General features: G+C 44.0%; 1 protein-coding gene across 1 annotated transcript in view; it reads left to right on the top strand.

The window, feature by feature from the left end:
* PSMD2 (proteasome 26S subunit ubiquitin receptor, non-ATPase 2) overlaps window positions 1–24488 on the top strand; it is a 1781804-nt gene that overhangs the window by 393956 nt on the left and 1363360 nt on the right. The window contains exon 7 of the mRNA XM_044070442.1: window positions 17153–17297. Within this exon, the coding sequence (XP_043926377.1) occupies window positions 17153–17297 (145 nt within the window). The remainder of the gene's footprint in view (window positions 1–17152; window positions 17298–24488) is intronic.

Raw genomic sequence — 24488 nt, 5'->3', positions numbered from 1 at the left:
GGATTTCCAAGGCTGTTGTGTTCTCTTATGATTTTCGTGGAAAGTCTCTAGCTGCATCTGTTAGAGCTCATTCTACTACATCTGTGGCTTCCTCAGGGGCTTTCTTTAAAGGCTTGGGCACTAATTCTGTTCTGGAGGCTGCTACATGGTTGTCTGTGCACACTTTCACCAAAATTACAAGTTTGATACCATTTCTAGATCAAGAGCAGGGTTTGCTAGAGCCGGTCTTCATGGCTTTGTTGAAAATTCTACAGTGCATAGTTCCTCTGTCCCTTCCACCTCTCAAGGTTCCTACTAAGCTTTGGTATTCTCCCATATGTTAAGAATACTACAATACTGAGTAGGAAGGACATGAGTAGTTGTGTAAAATCTTACCATAACCATAGATGTATTTCTCTTCTATGTTGCAGTATTCTGTCCCTCCCGCTTTCCCCCTGCATCTTGTTCCTTCTTTGGATGATTTCTTATTCCTGATCTCTGGTGTTCCTCATGGGACATTTCTGTTCTGAGGATTGTACATATGGACATCATTTTGTGGCTGACGTTGTCAGAACATACATGTGACGTCCCACGTACTTGCAATAGCTAAAAGCTGTTGTATACTGGCCGGGCGTCTGGTTGTTGGGCGGAAGACTACCCATATGTTAAGAATACTGCAACACAGAAGAGAAGGGCATCTATGGTTATGGTAAGATTTTACACAGCTAATGTCCTATTCCTATGTTGCAGCATTCTACTTGTGGGATATCCTGGGGGATGCTGAGGAGGATCTACAAAGCCCTGTAGGATTGCCCTGGCGACTCCTTCCTGTGCTCTGGAGACTTGGTTAAGTTTGAATGATTTGTCAGAATCAACTTTTTCTGCTGGGAGGATTGCATCTTTGCTAGTAAAAGTCTAGGTTGCTTTCTCATGGCCAGGTTTGGAGCATACACATGATGTACCCTTTCAGTTAACTCCTGCTGTGAAATACCAGTCTAGTTGCTTATTTGTACTTTCATAAAATTAATACAGTCTGTTCCTTCCTTTCTGGTACAGCAGCAGAAAATCTCAAGTTTTCCCTATGAGCTCTGTCCTCTAATTCTGTTATTTTTGGAAGCATCTCTCCTTGAGTGGTCTCATATTCAGCCAGCCTTTTCTTCATTTTGACCTCTGAATTCTGCAGTTTTATCACCTGATATGACTATCTTTTTAAAGCTTCTTTCATTTTTCCAGCCTTTTGTTATTTGAGTTGATGTACTCTATCAGTGTTTCGTTCATTTTAATCCAGTTACAGTACATTTGACTTATTTCTTCCTCTAGGTTACTGGAAGTCATATCTTGCAGCAAAGCTGGAGCTTGCAATGCTTTTTTTATGAGCAGCTGCAGAATTCTTCCCAGTTGCTGTTTTTTCATCACCTTTTGTGATTGATTTCTTTCAAGTTCTCTGAATTTCTTTTTTGCTGGCATGTAGGCAGTGCACTTACTAGCCAGTTACTGAAAGTTACCCAAAAGTACAGGTCTAATGGCTCTTTCCTCTGAGTTTCTGTTTTTATACTGGGAGAGCTGAAATTAAGCTGTTACTCAATGTGCAGCAATCTTAGGACGTGCTCTAGTGAGGTGTTCATATCTATGGATAAGGGTTATAAGAAATGTATTTGTGGGCACAAGATGCATATGACAAATGCATGTATTGCTTGGGAGCTGCAAACCTCTCTTGCTTCTGTTTGATTTGTGATGGGTTCAGGTCCACGGCCATTAATGAAAGGAGGGCAAAGCTAATGTTGAAGGGTGTCCTCCCCTTTCCTTCTTCGTCTTTGGTTCTGAAGGATGGTTCCAACAGGTCTCACTGTTCTTTTTCTACGGACTCCCAAGACTTTTAGAGGGGACTGCAAGAGTTTCTTTTCTGTCTTTGCCTAGACTGGCTTCAGGCTCACAAGATCTGAAGGTCCCAAGATCTTTGGGTGGCCCAGCACCCATGGCACCTGTGTTGGCCTCACCTCCTCTGAGCTGATGGCTATCGGTGCCAACAAGTAAAGCTTCATCTCCAGCCTGTGTGTGCCAAGCCTTTTCTTGGTGAAAGGGGCTTCATCAGGTCAGGTAGCTTCTCCCATCTCCCCTTCCACTCTGCTGGAGATGTTGCTGGTGTCTTCCCCACCCCTGATCGTGTATTTTTGGCTCGGATCCATCATGTGGGTCCTTCTCCATTAAAGGGACTGTCCAAATTCCCATTGGTGGCTTCATGTGCTCAGTCTTTGAGGTATTTGGGCAGTATCAAAGTTCAGACTTGTAGCAGCTGATGAGGTCTTTCTTGCAGACTGAGATGTAATTTGGCCTTATTCCTACGGGTCCAGGATCCCTCCCTGGAACCTCTGCTCCTTTCCCCTGGTTTTTTCCCTTGGGCCCTTTGGATCAGAGGTCCTCCTGCCCAGCTTTGTTTCCATCTTCAGGGTCTGATATGACTGCCTGGCTATGTTTGGCTGTGACTCCTATCAAGGTATTATCAAGTCCGGCTTCTTCTGAACCGAGTGGACCTTGGTACTTCGGCATTGAAGCTGGTATTTCTATGTATAGTTGAACAATCCCAGCTGAGGGCTCATCCGTCTCGCTGAGCATCTGCTTCAACAGCTCAGCTCTAGTCTTGATGGGGTGAGATGTAGCTCTCCTGGGTTTGGACAAGCCTGGGCTTTTTTTGGATCCTGGGTCTGTTACCTCTGGGTGGCCAGCCTCCTCCTTCATTGCCATGAGGTGATGTTTTCCACAAAGAATGTGGGTCAGTCTTCTGCAGCTGGTGTATCTTCCCACTTCTCATCTGTGCATGCAGCTAAGTTAGAAGCATTCCAGGAGTTTTTTGCACTTCCATCTAGGGGCTGATCATTATTAGTGTAGTTTCCTGCTATTCGATCTCACCACCATCCACTGAGTGTTTACCAAGTGTATGGCAGTTGGTGACATTCTGGCATTGGCTGCAGAGATTTCAGGTCTTTCCTTACCTGGACAATTGACTCCTCATTGCCCCCACAAGAGCTTATCTAGTCAAGGCCCAGGACAAATTAATCTAGTTGTGCTACCATTTGGAGATGGCTGTCAATTATGCAAAGTCAAGTCTTCATTTTGTTCAGACATTGTATCCACGTGGCAGCCTATGAACTCCAATCTCCCAAATTGCAGCTCATGTGGTTCTGAAATTCTTAGGATACATGGTAGCCTCAGTAGGGTTGGTCCCCTTAGTAAGGTTCCACATAAGGGCTCTGCAGTGGATACTTGCAGTATAATGGTCTTATTTGACTCATCCAATGGACTGTCCCCTAAGTTTGACTAAAGTTTGTCACAAGCAAATTTAGTGGTGGTTTTAATGAACAACATAAGACCCTTTCTTCTTCCTGATCCTTTGACCACAAGCAACACAGATTTCTCTCTTCTTGGGGGCTTTTTGAAGGGAGGATGATTCAAAGGCCCTGATCTTCTGCAGCAGCCAGTGTTCACGTCCGTGTCCTGGAGATGAGGGCAGTCTTGGTGTTGCAGGCCTTTCAGGACTGTCCTCTGCCGTGGTAAGATTATGATCCAGATGGAGAATATCTGTGGTATTTGAATAAGCAGGAAGGAACATGTTTTTATCCTCTTTGTTGAGAGGGGCACTAGGGTTTGGCAATGGGAAATCTCATCTCAGTGGTGTCTGATTGCAGCGCACATCCTGAGGAGGTTCAGAATTCTGGCTGACAGTTTGAGTAGGAATATTCTTCTTCCTCAGATGTGGTCTCTGAATCCAAGAGTTGCAGCTTGGACCTTTTGCTCGGGAGCACTAAATGTTGAAACCTTTTTGCTTTCCCCTCAACACCAAATGCAACAGCTATTATGCATTTTTTCCTCCTCAGGAGTAGTCATCCAAAGATGCTTTTCTGTACGCTTGCCCCCCGCGTCTCCTTTATGCATATCCTCCAGTTCCCCCTGATTATTAAATTTATTCAGAAGGCAACCCATTCCAGAGCAACAGTGATCTTCATAGCTCCCTTTTGGCTTCATCAGGGGGTGTTCCCCTTATGTAGCTTCTTCTGCGATACCCTCCTTTGATTCTAGATCCCACTGTAGACCTAATTTCTCATCCAGTGGGTCTGAATCCTCTAAATCTGCAGTCCCTCAAGTTAATTACATGGTTTCTCCAGTTCCCTTGTGATGAGGAATCCCAGGCTGTCCGACAGTGTTGTACATATTTTGCCCTGTCCCCAAAAGCTATCTACTGGGAAAGTGTATGAGCGGAATGTCAAGTAGGGTATGATCCTTTTTCTGCTGTTAGGTTTATATTTTCTTGCCAAATCGTTTAACTCAGGGGTCTAGTTTTTTTATGATCAAGATACAGCTGGGAGCCATTTCTAATCGTCATGTCAGTAGGTATTTTGTCCCCTTGGCTGCTCTGAAAATTTCCAAGGCATTTCTCATAGGTGCATTTCCTTTGCTGCCCCCCTACCCCCACTTTGGGATCCCATTCATCCTTGGGATTTACCTTTCCTGTTGCATGTCCGTGCACTTCCTTCCTTTTTAATCTTCTGCTACATCAGACTTAAAGTTGTTATCTTGGAAAACCTTGTTTTTGGTGCTTGTTACCTCAGCCAGGAGAGTATCCCAGCTACAAAATCTGGATTCTACTCCTTATTTGGTGTTCCACAAAGATGGGGATTCACTTTGCACAAGCCCTTCTATTCTCCCCAAGGTAGCCACTGAGAGTAATTTGAATAGGTCTGTTCATCTCCTTGTTTTTTCCCTAATTTCTCAAACAAGGGTGAATACTTGATGCATTGCTTGGATGTGCATAGACAATTCAGATTTTACCTGGACAGGGCAAAATCCTTCACAAAATCCAATCAGCTGTTTGTTTCCTTTTTAAATTCCAGGTCAGGGAGACCTGTGTCTGAAGCGGTATTGTCCAAGTGGTTGTCAGACTGTATTTCCTTTGCTTATTCCTTAAGAGGCAGGACTTTGCATGATGAACCTAAGGATCACTCCACTAGGGCTATGGCTGCTTCTACAAACTTCCTTAGATAATGTTTGTGGGTGGGCCATCACACCTTTGTTTCTCACTACAAGCTAGTTATTCAGTCTAGGCCCAGGGCTTATTTTGTTTCCACCGTGTTGCAAAATATTCTTCCGTAGATCTGTAGATTTTTTTTTCACATGGCTGGGGACTCTTGTCTCTTATGTTGAAGCCAGACGGAGAAGAAAACATCGGATAAGAAAGCTATGTACTTACCATAGTGATAGAGCCATAGATCCGTGGTGTCTGTGTGATTCAACCCCCACCTTTTTGGCTAGTGTCTTTGGCTAAGATAACTTTGTGGGGGAGGATTGATTACTCTCCTTTTCTTGGGAGTCCTTTGAAATCCTCATTTATGTGAGAAATGGAGCAAGACTAAGAAGAGGAAAGCTGTATATGAAGTATTTGCTGGGGAGCGGGGTAATGTGGGTGTAGGGTAGGTGGAGCCTGTCGAGTTGAAGTAGAGTGGATTTGGCCTGTATCAGATCTGATAGGCTTAAGCAGATGGAGACTAACAGCGCACCTATCTTAGTAGATATTGTATATGCTTTGCAGTCCACTGTCCTCTCTCAATTTTAACAATCAACAAAAGTCCAGTCTTTTCTCAGTCACGTATTATTGCAAAGCCATATTTCATAAATGTGATTCTTTTATAGTTTCCTGTTTGTTCAGTAATTTCACTGTTGCTGGTCTTCATGTTCATCTCCATCTGCTAACACCAGATTCTGGTTCAAGTCCAAGATATACTTCTCATTCTTCTAATCAACTGTTGTGCTTTTTTCTGTGTCTCAGTCATTTTCCTTCGGAACACTGGAAAATGTTTGACTGACAAAGTCTCTGTGATATTTGTTGTCAGAAAAGGGAAAATCAGAGTTCCCTTCTGTTTGCTGCCTCAGTTTTTGTTGGGTAAACTTTTATTCCTGAGCCTGTTCTGCATTAAAATGTCTTAATCCTGCAGGAAAAAATATTCTGAAGACAGCTGGGCTCAACAACTTGAATCTCATACCTGCCTCTCAGTCATCCTCTGATTGATGGGACACATTTGCTTCTCTTCTGCCAAGTGTACAGTGAATAATCATTTTCCACAAATAACCTGCTGTCTCCAGTTTTTAATACTTTTCCCTTTTTCCATTGTTTCGTCAGGGTCAGTTCTTTCTGCTGGTATGAGAGAATCTTTACTAATATAGGTCTTGGCTGCTTTCTCATGGCCAGGTTTGGAGAATATGCTTGATGTGCCTTTTCAATTAAAAAAAAAATCTGCTGTGGAATACTAGTCCAGTTGCATATTTGTGATTTCATATAATTAATCTGTTTCTGTTCTTCTGGTTTCTCTAGTACAGCAGGAACGTCTCAGGTTTTCTTTGCCCGTTCTATCTTCTAAGTCTGCCATTTTTTGAAACGGTTGTTCTTCTTGAGAAGTCATCTAGCATTTTCTTCATTTTAACTTCTGATTTTTGCAGTTTTATCAGTTCACCTGAAGATTTAGTTAATGCTTCTATATTTCCAACCTTTAGTTATTTGAGTTAATATACCCCTTCAGTGTTTCATTTATTTTAATCATCTCCAAGTACGTTTGATTAATTTTTTCCTCCAAATTACTTGAAGGCATCTCTTGTACAAAAGCTGATACTTGAAGTGCTTTAAGCTGAACAGTTGTGGAATTCCTCCCAGCCTGTGTTCACCTTTTCTGGTTGATTTTCTTTCAGGATCTCTATAATTTTCTTTTTTTTTTTTTTTTTTTTTGCTGGCATCCAGGCAGTGCACTTAATAGCATGCCACTGAATTTTACTCCTGTTGACACTGTTACTCTTTTTTTTTTTTTTTTTTCCACACACTGGGAGAGCTGAAATCAAGCTGCTGTTCATTGTCCAGCCATTTTGGAGGTTCCAAACCCTGTGGCTAATGTTGAGCATCTGCATCACTGTGGTGTGTCCTGTGCCCTCTGTTTTCTTGTTTGTGCTTTTTTTTATAAGGGCTGATGTTCATCATGTTTCACTGTTGCAGTCATTACATTTGGGTTATCCTGCTGGCAGGCTACCCACAGTTGGGGTTATCCTGCTGGCAGGCTACCCGCAGTCGGCCTGAATTCCAAAGTCCTGGTCTGGCGTCCGTTGCTGTCGCCTCTTCCCTAATGTCAGTGTGCCAGGGGTATAAAAGATGCAGGCCTAGGCCCTGACCACGATGTTGCTAGCTGTCGGTTTTCTGCTAGATTTGACCAAAGCACTATTCAGCGTCGGTACGATTTTGCCCTTCGTTACTTTGGCCGAAGATTTAATTATATAATGCCATTGGAACAGCCGACAACCGGAGTTTATAAAAAGCGCAAGGAAAAGGACCGGCATCCGAGGTCCAAAACTGACGACGAGGCCTCTGCTAGGCCAGTTGCCGGTTTCCAGTGAGGCACTTTCGCAGCCCCTGACTCCCGCTACCTCAGAGCCACAGGCCACTTCTGACTCGCACGTGGAGCCGGCTAGGCCTCCGGATACTCAAGGTATTGGACACTCAGAAACTATTCCCTCAGATGGGTCCAGAGCCGCTGAGCAGGCATCGGCTTCGGAGGGTGTTTTCAGACCTACACAGTTATATGTCAAGCCAGCCCCCGCTTCAAAGGCAAAGACTAAAACAGCTCTAAAGACAAAGAAACAAGTACAGCATTCTCCTGGACAGACTTCCATGCCTAAGAAACAGATGCTTAAAATGGCCGAAGACCTAATTACTTTGATCCAGGGGTTCCCATCCCCCTCCTGATTAAGAGTCCTAGGCAAGACACAGAATATGACTCTTCTGATCAGGTTTCCATTTCCTCTGACTCCTCTTCTGAACAGGGATACCCTCTTCCTCCCTATGAGGATTCTGATACTGAAGAATCTATTCCTTCAGCCTCCCCTACCGAGGATTATTCTTTTGGGGAAACCCTGCATACCATGAGGGAGCATTTTCACTGGGAGAGCCAAGATTACTCAGAATCTAAAAAAAGGCTCAGAGACTTTCTTTTACTACCTCAGCACAGACCTCTTGCTATTCCACCTGTTCTAGACATTGTAGATTATGTATTTTCAGAGTCCGTCCTGTCTCCTGACTCTTTACCCCTTGCACCTGTTAAGCCAGACAGATACTACAGGGTTCCAGACTCTCATAAATTTCTATATAAAAACCCTGCTGCTGACCCAGAAACTATTTCTCAGGGTCACAAAGGGGTCAAGGCTTCCACTGCAAAAAAACCCTGTCCCCTCTGATAGGGATTCTAGGGCACTGGACAGACTGGGGAAAAAAGTTTACACTTCTGCTACCTTGGCTGTAAGGGCTTTAAATTGTAAGTTTCATATGCTTAAATATCAGCAATACTTAATGTCACTGCTAAAACAGAAAATATTGACAAATTCTGAATGTTCTGATAACAAGGAAATGCAGGATTTATTGCATGCAGCTGAACAAGTGGGAAAGCATACTTTGCAATGTGGTTTTTATTCACTGGAGGCCTCTTGCAGGGCCGCTGTTACGGGTTCTGTCATTAGAAGGCATGCTTGGTTAAAGGAACAGAATCTGCCTGATAATGTTAAAGCAAAATTATTGGATGCTCCATTACAGCATGATGCTTTGTTTGGTGTTAAGGCAGAAGAGGTGTTGAAGAAAATGGAGGATAAAGTGAAATCTTTGCAGACCGTTAAGGATTTCCTACAGGTATAGCCACCCAGATTTAGCAGGAACTGGCCTGCTAAGAATTGGTCCTTTCCAGTGTCAGTCAGGCCTCAGAGATCCCAGCCCCAAGGCTCGTACAGGCCTAAACAATGGGGTGCTTCTACCTCCAAAAGCGGAGAAGACAAATCACAGCCATACAGGAAACCAGTCCCAATGACTTCCCTCTGCCAAGGCCAAGCACTTATCTTTTGGCAGCACCCTTGGGGGGAAAACTAGCACTTTTTTCACAAAATTGGCACATGATCACACAGGACAAATGGGTCTTGTATATAGTGTCTCAGGGCTAGAAGTTCCACTTTCACACCCTTCCAAAGGCAAAAGGTATGCCAGACCTGCCACACAATCAATGGGCAGAGGCACAAAAGCAAGTTTCATCCCTCATGGACATGAGGGCTATTCAGTGAGTACCACAGCAAGAGCAGGGACAAAGATTTTACTCAAGACTTTTCTTAGTACCCAGAAAGGACAAAGCCTGGAGACGAATACTGGACCTGTCTATTCTAAACACTTTTCTGGAATTTCCAAAATTCAAAATGTTGACTCTGCAGCAGCTTCTGCCCATGCTGGGCAAGAAGGATTGGCTTGTAACTTTGGACCTAAAAGAGGCATACCTGCATGTCCCACTCAGACAATCTTGCAGAAGATACCTCAGATTCATAGCTGGCTTAATGCACTACCAATTCTCTGCACTGCCCTTTGGCTTATCTACTGCGCCCAGAGTCTTCACAAACTGCCTGGTACCAGTAATTGCATTTTGCAGACAAAGAGGAATGCAAATATATCCTTACTTGGATGACTGCTTTATTCAAGCAGAGAACAAGGATATTCTACTGAAGCATCTGGCGTTTGTAAAAAGATTACTAATTTGCCTAGGGTACACAGTGAACGTAAAGAAATCAAAACTGGTACCCTCTCAAGAGAGAATATTCCTGGGTGCAAGCTTAAATACAACTGCCCAGATGGCTTATCTCCCACCAGACAAACAAAGGCAACTGACTTCTTACTTCAACATGATGGCAACAAAGACCCAGTTATCTGCAAGAAAAATTCTGCAGGCTTTGGGCTTCATGGCATCCTGCATTCTACTAATTCCATATGCAAGACTGCATATGAGGAAACTACAATGGTATCTAAAAAGTGTTTGGACTCAACATTGTCACAGCCTGGAAACATTAATTACCCTCATTCCATGCCTGCAACAGGAGTTTCGATGGTGGGCACAGGCGTGTCACCACAACAAGGGACAGCCATTCACTTTACCCACAGCCAGGCAGACACTAACAACAGATGCATCGGATTATGCCTGGGGGGCCCACATGGCAGGAAGATGTATTCAGGGCACATGGTCCGCAAGCCAAATGCATCTTCATATCAGTCAAAAAGAGATGCTAGCTGTACAGAATGCCCTAACAACCTTCAAGGATCTACTTCATCCAGGACAACTGCTGATAAAGACGGACAATATTACTGTCATGTGGTACATAAACAAGCAAGCAGGCACACATTCCTACCCCCTCTGCAGACAAGCCATGACTTTGTGGAACACAGCATTGACTTATCAAGTACACCTACAAGCACAATTCCTGCCAGGAAAGACAAATACTCTGGCAGACGAACTAAGCAGAAACCTCATGGATCCTCACGAGTGGAAACTAGATCCACAAATCTTCAGCATGATAACAAGGAAATGGGGATGCCCAGACATAGATCTATTTGCCTCCCCTCACAACTGCCAACTACAGAGATTCTGCACAAGTACTTATCACAAACAAGCATGGAAAGTGGACGCCCTATCATTCAGCTGGAAAACCCATACAGTATATGCCTTTCCTCCACTGCCTCTCCTCCCCAAGGTACTTCTAAAGGTCAGACAAGAGAAGCCAAAAATGATACTGATTGCCCAGACTGGCCACACCAGCACTGGTACCCAATCCTAAAGAGCTTGTCTCAAGGCCCAGCCTGGACATTACCTCAAATTCCTCATTTGCTGACCCAACAAAACAATAAGATCCTGCACAGCCAACTCAGAACCCTAAATCTGGCTGCATGGCTGATAATGTAACCATTCAGAACACACCTCTCTTTAAAGCAGTGATGGATGTTATTTTGGAGGCCAGGAGGCCCAGCACCAGAAAATCTTATGCAGAAAAATGGAAGAGATTCTGTGCTTGGAACCAGGCACAAGAAAGGAACACGCTTATACCAAATATTCGTCAGATTTTTACAATACCTAACTGAGATGCTGGACAAAGGCCCATCTTTCTCATCAGTTAAGATCCGTGCCTCTGCCATTTCAGCTCATTACAATATGGACCCACCTATTTTTTCACATCAACTGCTAAGGCAGTACCTCAGAGGGTCCAAAAACATAAGATCTCCAAGGAGAGCTCCAACACCTGCATGGGACCTCAGTTTTGTCTCGGAAAAGCTCACACTGCCTCCTTTTGAGCCAGCCAATACAGCTGAGATAAAATACTTATCATGGGAAACTGCTCTGCTCCTAGCAATAACCTCTGCAAGAAGAGTCTCAGAGTTACAGGCACTAATGGCTGTGGAACGTTTTATTATTTTCCATCCGGACAGGGTTTCTCTAAGGACAAACCCAACATTTATGCCCAAGGTAGTGTCCAGTGTGGCTCTTAACCAAACCATTCATTTGCCTACCTTTTATCCAAACCCACAGAATAAGGGGGGAGAGACTTCTGCATTCTTTGGACATGCTACGCTTCTACTTGGACAAAACTAAAGCCTTCAGAAAGACTGAGCAACTCTTAGTGGCATATGCTGCAGTATCGCAAGGAAAAGCTATTTCAATGCAGACTATTTCAAAATGGATTGGCCACTGTATTCATTTCTGCTATTCACAACATGGCAAATCAGTGCCTAAGGGCATTAGGCCACATTCAACCAGAGCAGCAGCCACTTCAGCAGCCTTCCTCAGAGGAGAGGAGTACCAACCAAGGACATTTTGGAGGCTGCAACTTGGAGTTCAGTGCACACTTTTACAAAGCACTACCACTTGCCTCTTTACTCTAAATCCAGAGCAGGCTTTGCCACTACAGTTCTGCTGGGCCTCATAGGCACTCCTAATTCTATTTAGGCCCAGCCACCCAACCTCAGCTTTATGATTCAACCCAAGTGTAATGACTGCAGCATTGAAACATGAACATAGTACAGTTGTGTAGCTACCATAAATGTAGATGTTCGAGTGTATTCACTGTTGCAGTCCAGGTTACCCACCATCCCCCTTTCATTGCTGGGATTTATCTGTACTTCTCTATTCTATACAACCTATGTTCATAGGTTCATACTAGGCTATCTGCCCTAGGGCATTTATAAGCCTAGCCAGAATGTGTTTGGCTTTCGCCACCCATTTTAAATTTATTTTGCTATGCCCTTTCTCGAGGTTAGTATACTGTGCCTCTGCCTAACAGTGACACAGAAGTGATACCCGGGGTAAACCTACGATCTCCCATCCACTCATCAAGATTCCTCTTGAGAGTCAATGAGGGACTCTGCCTAACCTGGACTGGGATTTTATTCCAGAGTGAAGGGAGCCTCTGGGTTATGAATCTGTCCCTCCAGCATGTCCTATTTATTTCAGTGCTGAGGTTCAAGTCTCTCGAGCATAGCTCGATGGGATTTGGATTTTCTGAGGTGCAGCATGTCCATTAATTCCGGTTGGACATGGCTTTATACATCAGGCACAGATCGCTCTGAACAGGCGGTATGCCACTGAGTAGAGCTGGAGTTTCTTTAACCGGCAGCATATGGCATCTGTTTGAGCCCTTTGATCCTCTTGGTGAGGTACTTTTGGGGTCTTTCCAGTTGCTGCAGGTGTCTGGTAAGGTACATCCCAAAAGGGGCATTGTACTCAATTATGGGCCTGAAGAGGGATGAGTAAAGAGGCACGATGACCTCCCCTGATCTAGATGTGAATACCTTCATGATTAGGTGGGCTATATAAAATGTTTTTCTAACCACTTTGGCCACGTGGTTGTCAAATGAGAGATTGCTATCAACTTGGGTCCCCAGGTCCCTAATTACTTCTTCTGTACTTAATGGATTACCACCTATGTGGTAATTTGTGGGCACTTTGTTTTTGCCAAAGGGGATGACTATACACTTTTTGGCATTTAGCTTGAGACCATGGCTCTGGCACCAGTTGTCTGTTTCTGTGAGGCCCTTTTGGAGGATGCTTGTGTCGGCTGTGGTGTATTTGCTTGTAGATGAAGGTAATGTTTGTTAGTGCATGCTTTTTTTATAAACAGAATTTTTAGCTTACCCTTTTGGGGGCACCTGACATCTGGGGCAAGAAAAACTGAAGAAAAGGGCGTAGGCTGCATCTTTTATACCCCTGGCGCACTGACGTCAGGGAAGAGGCGACAGCAACCAACGCCAGACCAGGACTTTGGAATTCAGGCCAACTGCGAGTAGCCTGCCAGCAGGATAACCCCGACTGCGGGTAGCCTGCCAGCAGGATAACCCAAGTGTAATGACTGCAACAGTGAATACACTCAACATCTACAGTTATGGTAGGTACACAACTGTACTTTACTCCTAACTTACTGTCATCAAACTCACGTCTCCATTCCTGGTCATTTTAATGCGGTGCATGCCTTCACTTGCATGGTGGAATTCAGTTAACTGGAACCACTCCATTCTCCTTCCAGGGTCTGCTGTCTGGCCACTCACCCCTGTCTACTCCTTGTGCAGCTGTTGCATTGCCTGGGCTGCTGTCCCAAGTCAGGTTGTAGTTGGGGTTATTTCCCCTTTTTTTGCCATAGAGCTGTACATAATTTTAGAAGTATGTTAACATTTTATGCACGCAGAAAACCAAACTGACGCAGAATATTAATGTAATCTAGCTTCATTGCACAGAGGGCTGGTACCCCCACAGTGACCCTCTTAACATGGATTCATTTAGAACACCAAGTCCCTGAACAGTTGGCTTGTAGGGAGTGGTAAGAGATAGTGGGAGTCTTGCTGGCTCGCCTATCTTGAGTAGAAGGATAGAGTTTTCAACAGGAATTTCAGCCTGCTGTGGAGACTGAGGGCTTCTGCCTTCCTGTAGTTGTGGGACACTCATAATTTCAGCCACCTGAAAATGGAAGTTGACCTCTGCCTGAATCTTACTCCCACTATAGTGTGGCTTTACTTAGCTAGTGACACACCTGTAAATAACGTGCAGGTATATAGGGAAGTATGAGGTCAGCACTACAGGTGTGAATGCTTAGAAAAGATGAAACTCATTAGTAAATAATTTCGATTAATGGTGTTATGGCAGTTGGTTTTCTATAAGGAAGAACTTTAGAAACACGGTAAAACATTTTCCTTGAGACATAGTTTATATAAGTTGAAAAGATGGAAAATAACAGCTTCCTTTTTTTGTCTTTATTCTAATTAATGATGAATCAGTTATGAAAACATGGTTTACTTGAGTCCTGGAAAAGTAGAAACAATGGTGTTATGAACTATTTGCCTCCAGTTTTTCAGGGCTTTATGGGGAATCTTACACTCCAGCTTTCTACTTTCATCTTTTCTGTTGCCCATTCTTTTCTTGGGCCTCACTATTTCTATATAGACCATTTCACTGGGATCCAAGGGCGTTAAGGCTACTACTCCCTGGTCAGCCTCAGTAAGAAGCGGAGATCCCTCATAAAATCCTCCAAAGCTAGTTATGAAAACAGAATTGCCACGGATTCTAAAGACAACCACAAAGCATTCTATAGCTATGTCAAGAATCTCAATGGCAACACTCGGATCTGCTTGAGTTACAGCACAATGGCACTATACAGAACCAACTGATATTGCCAACATCCTGGCAGATAGGTTAATTGCTAACTTTACCCCTCCCCTCACCCCCTAAAGGGCCCATCTCTATACCGGAAGAATGCAAAGTTCCTGTAATCACGGCTCCACAGGTAAAAAACACTCTCTCCAAAGCCAAGAGCACAACATTCATGGGACCTGACAGCATTCCAGGCTGTGTTCTACATGAACTACAGAATGAACTGGCACCCCAACTAAGCACCATGTTCAATCATAGCCTCACCCCAGGCTTTGTGCCTACTGAATGGTGCACAGCGACGGTTATCCCACTCCACAAAGGGGGGAGCCACCACAGACCCTGGGAACTACTGCCCCATTAGCCTAACGAGCCTGGTCTGCAAGGCCATGGAACGTGTCATCATGGAACTTATAAACAAAGACATTGGTAATCTCCAAACTCTGGACCCCACCCAGTTTGGGTTTGTAAAAGGCAGATCATGTCTCCTAAACTTGATTGACTTCTTAAAGCAGTCACCAAAGCCGTAGACGAGGGTAAGGTGGTTCACACGGCCTATCTAGATCTCGCCAAGGCTTTTGACACGTTCCCCCACTCTGGAATTATAGACAAACTCACTAAACTAGGTATAAATCCCTGTGTCACAAGATGGGTTGCCAACTGGCTCACTGACAGAACACACACTGTGAAAGTAGTAGACTCCAAATCTGACTTCAGGCCAATGACAAGTGGAGTATCACAGGGTTCAGTCCTGGGTCCTCTCCTGTTAGCTTGTACTTCAGAAAAGTAGATACCAAAACACAGAAGGTCTTTGGCTAACGAAGTTCGCAGATGACTGCAAACTAGGAGCCATAATTGAAACTCATAATGATGTGGACATCCTACAAAAGGGTCTCACTGAGACAGATGCCTAGTGTCAAAGCCATGGCCTCAAGCTCAATGCCAAAAAGTGCATTGTCATCCCCGTTGGTAAAAACTCTGTTCCCATGAGCTACCACATAGGTGGTCGTCTACTTAACACTGAAAGTGTGATAAGAGACCTTGGAACACAGGTGGACAGTAGTCTCTCCTTTGATAATCACATCGCCACAGTAGTCAGGAAATCCTTCTAAATAGCACACCTCATCACAAAAGGTTTCTCATCCAGAAAAAGAGGTCATTGTTCCCCTCTACTTGTCACTCATTAGACCCATTATAGAGTACAACGCCCCTTTTGGTATGTACCTCACAAGACATCTACAACAACTGGAAAGGCCGCAGAAATACCTCACAAAGAGGATTACCGTCCTCAAACAGATGCCCTACGCAGACCGTCTCAAAAAACTCCAGCTTTACTCTGTCACATATCGCCTACTCAGAGGTGATCTCTGCCTAACATACAAAGCTATGTCAAACCCAGAGCTGTTGGACATGCTCCACTTAAAGAAATCCCAATCTTTCCGAGCTACACGCTCTAGGGACCTAAACCTTGTTACCACAATAAACTGAACATGTTGGAGGGCTAGATTCCTGTCCCAGAGACTTCCCATACTCTGGAACAAACTGTCTATATCAAACAAAGCTCCTTATTAGCACTCTTCAAGAAAAATCTTGATGATTAGATGGGAAATAGGAAATGCACACTGGGGATCACCTCTGTGGCTCTGCTCGACAGAGGTACAGGAAAATAATTTGCTTGGGTGGCGAAAGCCAGCGTACCTTTTTGGCAAGGCTTGTATAAGCCCTAGGGCCGATAGCCTAGTACCTACCTATTAACCTATGAAAGGAATTCTTAAGAAAAAGAGTATATAGTAAGAAAACTCCAAATTTTTACTTTTCATAATATTCCTGTATAGATGACCTATTTCAAGTAGTATTTAAGCTGACAATTTATATTTACCTTTAAAAACTACACAAATATGTAAACCTTCAAAATGTTTTCAAATTAGTATAACTTCTTACATAATTTAGATACCACTTATTTTGCAAATTCTGATTTTTGTCTTTATAAACCTTTTGCAAATTTTCTTGCGTGTGTATTTTCATGTCTTTTTTTTTCACCCCAAGACTCGACTCATTCAGCTTGATTTTCCCAGTAATATAACTACTAGTTTGTCCTTTATCCAGCCTGTCTGCCCATTTCTCAGTTTTCCTTTACTTTGTACTGCCACCAAACTTTGTGATCCCTCATATGTTATGACTGCAGCAGTGAACACCCTCAAACATTTACAGTTGTGGTAGATTGCCTACACAGCTGTAATTTTGTATATTTTTAGCAAATATTGGAGAGAAAATGGCTCCATTTAATGGGTTCTACTTTAGTTTAGAACTTTCATCAGTAGCTTGGCTAAAATGGGATTTTAATTGACGTGGCAAGTTGTCCACTTTGTGTGTGGGTTTTAGGGAAGACATCTTAATTTCGCTGTATATTACTTTCTGCCCCAGGTCGCACCCAAAAAGGGTCTTTAGTGTAGCGTTCTTACCCATTTAACAAATGTATATATAAGTGAGTAAACATGCAAACCTGGAGTAATCAAATTAGTCTTGATGTATTTGATATCAGAGGTGCTTGTTAATCCTTTTGTTTGGTCTGCTTCATGCATGTTGCATGCGTATTGCATCATTCCCAGAGTCGGTCAGTGTTAAAACTAATTTTGTTTGTATGTCATTTTGCTTTGTAGTGTTATTCAGAAGCAGATGGCTTTTATGCTTGGTCGGCATGGTGTTTTCCTTGAGCTCAATGAAGATGTTGAAGATTATGAAGATCTGACTGAGATCATGTCCAATGTGCAGCTCAACAGTAACTTCCTTGCACTTGCCAGAGAGGTGTGTGTATATACCCTTATTTTTATGTATTTACTTTATTTTTGCATTTTTTATGAGAATATTTTGGAAAGGCTGAAACACTTTTTTAAGCTTGTCTAATTAGACCCTCCCCAGCAAGATATGTAATGTGCTTCACAGCGAAAGAACTGTGCTAATTTCATGCTTACTGTTAGCATGTTTCCTAAGTATAGAAACCCATTGCTATGTGAACCCGTGTGTACCTCTTCACAAGAATTAACTTCAAGCCTCTGGCTGAGTTTACATGCTGTACATGTTAACGCCATCTTTATGAAAAGCATAGCAAGTTTGAGTTTAAAAGCACCAGAAAACCTTTCTCACTGTTTTTTAGATTAAACAGTGTTTACATTGGTTTGTTAGACATCAACATTTTTTTCTGTATTCCTGTATTTAAAAATGTCGGTGTCACATGTTTCTTTTCATTTGAAGTAACATAGAAAGGATGTCTTTTTCATTTAATTATTTTGTGCCGAAAGATATTACATTGACTTGATGTAGATGCTACTGAACTTTTATAATAAATTTTTAAATTTATAGTTTTAACATGTTTGTGAAAGTTAAGTAATTTATGCGCTTCAAAAACAGAAAAGTGAGTGACCTTGAAAGCATATTTTTCAAAGGAAGTGGATTAGATTATACTTGGTGTGTGACAACTGGTTTATAGAGACTATAGATTCTTGCTTTCTTATAAACTATTTTCTCCTTTTTGGTAGTAGTTAGCAGAACAAGAGGTACTGAGATTCCCACTTTGTGAGCATCTGATGTGTCGTCTGTAGTGGCTTTTGGTGTACTAGATGATTAAATGATGCTGGCTGGTGCTCTTCCTCTGACACTATCAGTATGGTGGCAAAGTGTTTATGCTTTCTGCCTCATAGCTCCAGGTTCTGATATTTAGTCATCACCTCTTGATGCTCTCTCTCGAGTTCTGCATGCATATCCTGTTAGATTTCTTAAGTACTCTGTAGTGCTCTGTCCTTGAAAAGACATCTGGTTGATTGGCTACTTATAAATTGTTCATATATTTTACATTTCCATTTTTGCTGTTGTAGCATGAGTCATGGCTGAAGAGGGTCAAAGGTGGATTGTTTCACATGTCAGGTAAATGTGTACAAATAAAATATGTAGAGGAAAGAAGATGTGCACTGGTGGAGACATAAAGCTAAGAATGCTAGTGAATGTAAGCATCAGGAAGTGACACTGCAGGAAAAAAAATCCTATTGTATCCGTCATTAATGCTTCTTAGTTATTTAGGGAAGCTGTATTGAGAAAAGGTCATTGGCCTGCTGCCATATATTCTTTACTGCATGCCTGTCTAGTTCGTATAAAATGTACTACTTACTTTTTCACTTACTGTTGATTATGGTTACACTTTGTTAAAAGGCAGGACTTCAAAGGGCAGAGTTTTGGATAATTTGTGGTGACTAACCGAGAATGGGAACAATAGCTGATGTTTTTGCAATAGGCATATTTAGAATGGAACTACAGTAAATAGTCCAGAGAAATGGCTGTATGATGACATGGGAGATACCCACTCAAAGTCAAATCTGTCTTTATGAAGATTTCTGGAGGAGTATCCATAACACACATCTGCTCACTAAAATCTGCTGTAATCAGACAAGGTTTCTTAGAGGTCAAATATATCTGTACTATTTGATGGTAGTCCTTTGCTGTAACTTGATCAGGATTTGGTGTTCTAAGGTCATCATAAACAGGCAAGCACCATTTCATGATCTGATGCTATCCGTGTCATTATTCATCACGAATGGGTCTTGGATCTGACCTCTGATCCGAGCCAGCAACTGATGGACAGATCTAGAACTCAACCTCCTCCCGTTTCCATAATCTCTTGCTGTCCTGTAACCCTTAGATCTCATTTGCCGCTGAAAGCATAGGATGTGATCCAAGCTCACAATTCCTCGTGTGTTAGATAAGTAGCTCTTTTTCTTCTTTTCTTCCTTTTTGGAATGAGTGAAAGTGTTTCTTTTCCTCCTATCTTAGTTTCTTCTCCCCTCCCACAGCTAATTTGTGTCTGTAGGGCCCCTATTTTTCTCTTTTTAGCTACTGGTCTTTTCTTCCCACCCTTTTTCCTTTTGTTAAAAAAAAACAAAACAAAAAAAAAAAACAACAACTTTTCTCTCTCTTTTTTCTTGTGTGCGCTTGTGTGTGTGTGTGTGCGCTTGTGTGTGTGTGTGCGCTTGTGTGTGTGTGCGCTTGTGTGTGTGTGTGCGCTTGTGTGTGTGTGTGTGCGCGTGTGTGTGTGCGCGTGTGTGTGTGTGCGCGTGTGTGTGTGCGCGCGTGTGTGTGTGTGTGTGTGTGTGTGTGTGTGTGTGTGTGCGCGCGTGTGCGTGTGTGTGTGTGCGTGTGTGTTTGCGCGCGTGTGTGTGTTTGCGCGCGTGTGTGTGTTTGCGCGCGTGTGTGTGTGCATGTTTGTGTGTGCGAGCTTTGAGATGTCTGAAAAATTTTCAGACTTTAAAAGGTGCTCCTCATGCAGTCGGAAGATAGCTCATTTTGGTTCACACAAGGAGTGTGTTTTCTGTCTAGGAGAGCCACACCTGGAGGTTGAATGTGACATTTGTACAGCATTCAACGCTAGGGCTCTCATGGAACGTACGAACAAGTTGTTGATGAAGGGGTTAGCTAAGGGTGGTCCATTGGCATTGGATTCTCCCTCTAAAGTTGCTCAGGACCCTAGGAAGAGACCACTCCTTCCAAGTGGTCTCCTTCTGCTTCTAAATAACCAAGGCTGTCGGATCGCAGATCCCTGGATCTGAGCCCAACCTCATTGGCTTCATGTCCGGGCTTTTCTTCTCAGAGAGCCTTGGCTCAATCTCTTGGATCTGAGGCCTCAGTGGCCTTCGGATCTGACTCAGCGCAAACCTTCTCCAAATCTGACCCATTTGTCGGATCCATCTGGTATGCTGGTTAAAGCATCAGATCCTACTAGGACTTCGGATGAGATATTTCTGTTGGATCTGATAGTCATTGAAAGTTCCCCCTCCAGGTCCAGGAGTTCAGATTCGATACATCTGAGTCTGTTCCCCTCTCGTGTTCGTAGAGCTTTGGCGGGATCTCCAGCAAAGACTGGGCATTCTTCCATGTCTTCCAGAAGTTTGCTACCCACAGATATGGATAGGTTGAGGACTTTCCTCAAGGCCCAAATTGAGTTGGGTTTGTTCCCATCCCCAGCTCAGTTGCCTAGGGGACTGTTTCCATCCACTGGACTTCACTCTCCTCTTCCAATCCAACTGGGTTTGGAACACCAGGATCAGAACATTCTTTATGAGAGGCAGACTGTGTCGGGCATCCCTCCTTTCTCAACACAGGGTCCCCAGTGGGCTCTCTTCTGCTGCCCTTGGAACCTGCTGCACCTCAGCCCTGCAAAGTCGGTGTTGGTTCCCTGGTGGTGGGGTTGGGCCCAGAATTTTCTGACCATTCCCTTCCCTTGGGGGCTTTGGTGCTGGACAGCTCTGGGCTGATGTCATCTGGGGGCATTGGTGCTCTGCATTGTGGTCCTCCCTCCCTCCCTTGGCAGCTTTGGCTGCGGGAGAGGAGAGGGGAGCCTCATCCAGTCCTTTGGCCTTCTAGGTGTTAGAGAGGACTTTCACCAGCTTGGTAGTCATCTCTCTTTCATCTGTAGGTCTTCCCCAGCCCCTCTAGGCTTTGGGCGGCGAGGTCTCATCTTTCCAGGGTCAGCCCTTCCGCAAGCGCCATCAGACAGGCACTACCATGTTTGGGGTCCTGGTCTCTTCCAAGTCCAACTCCGTGCCCACAATGGAGGAACCCCCTAGGAACAGAACGTGCAAGAGGATTCACCTGGACTCCCCTAGAGAGTCCCTCACTGAGGGCACAGATTTCGAGGAGGGAGATGGGTCCCCCAGACTTCTGCCTGAGGAAGTGTCCTTTGGGGACATCCTCAAAATTCTGAAGCAAAAAGGAGGTGGTCTTCCCTCACCCCATCTTTGGAGTAATTAGTTTTCCTAAAGGCCTTCGGGATGGGCCCATTTTCTACCTGGGTGTCCCCACCTGCCAACGAGCTTGTGGATCTCATCGCCAGCAGGGCTTGGAAGGAGCCGGACAGAGTGGAACCAGTACCTAAAAAGGCGGACAAGTTCTTCATTCCCCCCAAAGATGAGGCTTTTTGGAGTAAGGGTGTCCCTGTTGATGCTATCATGGTGGCTGCTGCTACTAAGAAGGAGCTAATAGAGCAAAGCTTCCTCGGTCCAGCTCTTGAAGAGACTGTTGAGCAAGTGACCATTTTGGAAATCACATGTTTTCCTCAGCTACATTCTGATTGAGGGCAACCGACTACATGGCACATTTTACCCAGCTTCAGAGGGATTTGGTATCAGAACTTGCCAATTCCCTTACAGAGTTGCTACCTCCAGAGAGTCTTAATCTGGTCTCTCCTAAGTTGTCCACTCTGACTTCCCTGGCTAATGCTTCAATGAGGTTGATCTCCAATGTGGCAGTGGACACCTCTTGAGTAGCTGGCACAGGAATTTCCATTAGATGGCACGTATGCCAATTTCTTTGCGGGTTTGCAGAAACCTTCAAGGCATCTTTTACCAAAGCTTCCTTTGACGTTTCGGCCTTATTGGACCTTCTGTCAAGGAAACATTGACCCGCAGCGAGCAGTAGGGTAAGATTCTGTCCGTGGTGGGAATCAAGTTTTCTACTCCCCAACAATCTTTTTCTAAGACTCTGAGAGGTAGTAAGAAACTTTGGATGTTCTTCGTGTTTCACTGTTGCAGTCATCACATTTGGGTTATCTGCTTGCAGTAGGCCTCAGTCGGCCTGATTGTCGAAGTCTTAGGTCCTGCGTCGGTTGCTGTCTCATCTTCCATGACATCAGGTAATCAGGGGTATAAAGCATACAGCCGACGCCATTACATCTGTCTTTCTTGCCGTGCGGTGCCCGAAGCAGAAGCAGTTCGCAAGTGCCGGTCGGCCGACTCCTGATATTTTTGTTTTCGAGTTTCAGATCAGAAGTCTTCATCTACGTTAAGTACCCCGTCGGGGATCCTTTTTCTTACCCTAAACCAATGTCAGTAAAAGTTAACAATTGTATTTCTTGTGGAAAGCAAATACCTCGTAAAGATTTTCATTCGTACTGTATTCTTTGCTTAGACCCAGAGCACAACGTATCTCGCTGTCGGTTTTGTGCCTTATTCAAACCTCGTACTATTCTTTGTTAGTTCATTTGCGCATCTAAATATTTTGATACTCTGTTCAATTATCCAGAAATGTTTTCGGCAAGTCACCCGACTGCCGACATTCCAAAAATCATAGATAGACATACAGACCGCTTGGGTCCAAAGTTGCCGATGACGCTTCTCCTAAGCTAGTCGCCAGTTCACCGGTACTTAGTGAGGCGATTTTGCAGCCCCTTATACCCACTACTTCAGATTCGTAGGCCTCCACTGAGACCCATTTGGAGTCCAGTATGCCGCGAGATGCTTCTTCGACTGTGGAACCTGCGGATGTCTCTACCTTGGATGGGTCTGGAGCCGCTGTGCAGGCACCGGCTTCTGAGGGTGTATTCACGCCTACTGACTTGCATATTAAACCGACACCATCTTCTTCAAGGCCTAAAACTCGATCTATGCCTAGAAAACCGCCACCCAGATCGCATGGTCAGGCTCCTATGCCTATAAAACAAATAAGACTGGCTGAAGACCATGTTACTCTAATCAGGGGAAGCCATCCTTCCCCCTCTAAGAGATTTAGGACTGATTTTCCTTCTTATTCTTCTGATCAGGATTCTGAAATTTCTATTTTCTCCGATGACCAGGATTTGCCCTTCTCTCCCTATAAAGATTCTGATGCAGAGGACTCCATTCCCTCTGCTTCCCCTCTAGAGGATTTGTCTTTTGGTGAAACCTTGCATACTGTTAAGGAGCATTTTCGCTGGGAAAGCCAAGATTACTCTGACTCCAAAAAGAGGCTTAGGGAATTATTACTCCTGCCGCAAAACAGGCCTTTAGCTATCCCTCCTGTACTGGACATTGTAGTTGATGCCTTCTCAGAATCTAGCTTGGCTCCTGACTCTTTACCTCCTGCTCCCAGAAAACCTGATAGATATTACAGGGTACCTGACTCTCACAAGTTCCTCTTTAAAAATCCTGTGGTTCAGAATTGGCTGTCTGGCCTCCTCTATGCTTATCCCCCTACTCCCTTAATTCCCAAGGTCTTGCAGAAAGCTCAACGCCTGAAGACCCCTCTCATCCTCATTGCCCCCTTTTGGCCTCATCAGGCATGGTTGTCCCTTCAGTCTCATCTGAAATATCCTACCAGGATATTGGATCCCATTCCAGATCTCATTTCCCATCCCTGGGGCTTCCTCTTCCCAACTTCCAGGCTCTTTGTCTAACCGTTTGGTTCCTCCAGTTCCAGTGATCCTTTCCTAGTCCAGGCTCCCCTTTTCGGTGAGAAATATTATCTTGGCATCTCAGAAGGTGTGTTCCAGTAAATGGAAAAGATTTTCTATGTGGTCTAGGCAAAGTAATTTGGATCCCATTTTCAGCCCTGATTCTTGACATTTTGATGTTCTTGGCTTCTCTCTTTCAGGAAGGTACTAGTTTCTCCACGATTAAACTCCAGTTGGCGACCATCTCTAATTTCTGTTTGAATGAGGGTTCCACCTTTTCTTCTAAACTATGCAAAGCCTTTCTCAAAGGAGTTTTTCTACCTCCTATCAAAGATCATTCCCCACCATGGGATTTAACTCTGGTGTTAGTCTTTGACACACAAGCCCTTTGAACTGGCTGCATCTTATGATCTTACATTTTTGTCTTAGAAGGTGGCTTTCTCAGTGGCTATTAATTCTGCCAAGAGAATTTCCAAGTTGCAGGCGCTCTCAGCATTAAGGCCCCTTTTTATGGTCTTCCGCAAGGATAGGTTATCCCTCAGGACAAATCCTTTGTTTGTTCCGAAGGTGGCTTTGGAAACTAACCTCAACCAATCTGTCCAGCTACCAGATGTTCTTCGTCTTCCCTTGCTGCAGTCCTGACTATTGGGTATAGTCCGCGTCCCAGTCGGCCCGAATACCAGAGTATAAGGCTGACGTCGGTCATGGCACCTTAGACTGACGTCAGTACGTCAGGGTACTAATGCGCATGACCGACGTCATTTCCTCAGTCTTTTTTGCCGCATGGTCCGATGCAGAAGCAATTT

Source organism: Protopterus annectens, chromosome 4.part1, assembly GCF_019279795.1.
Source record: "Protopterus annectens isolate FY-2018-M chromosome 4.part1, PAN1.0, whole genome shotgun sequence".
Taxonomy (NCBI): domain Eukaryota; kingdom Metazoa; phylum Chordata; order Ceratodontiformes; family Protopteridae; genus Protopterus; species Protopterus annectens.
This window is presented reverse-complemented; position numbering and strand designations above follow the sequence as displayed.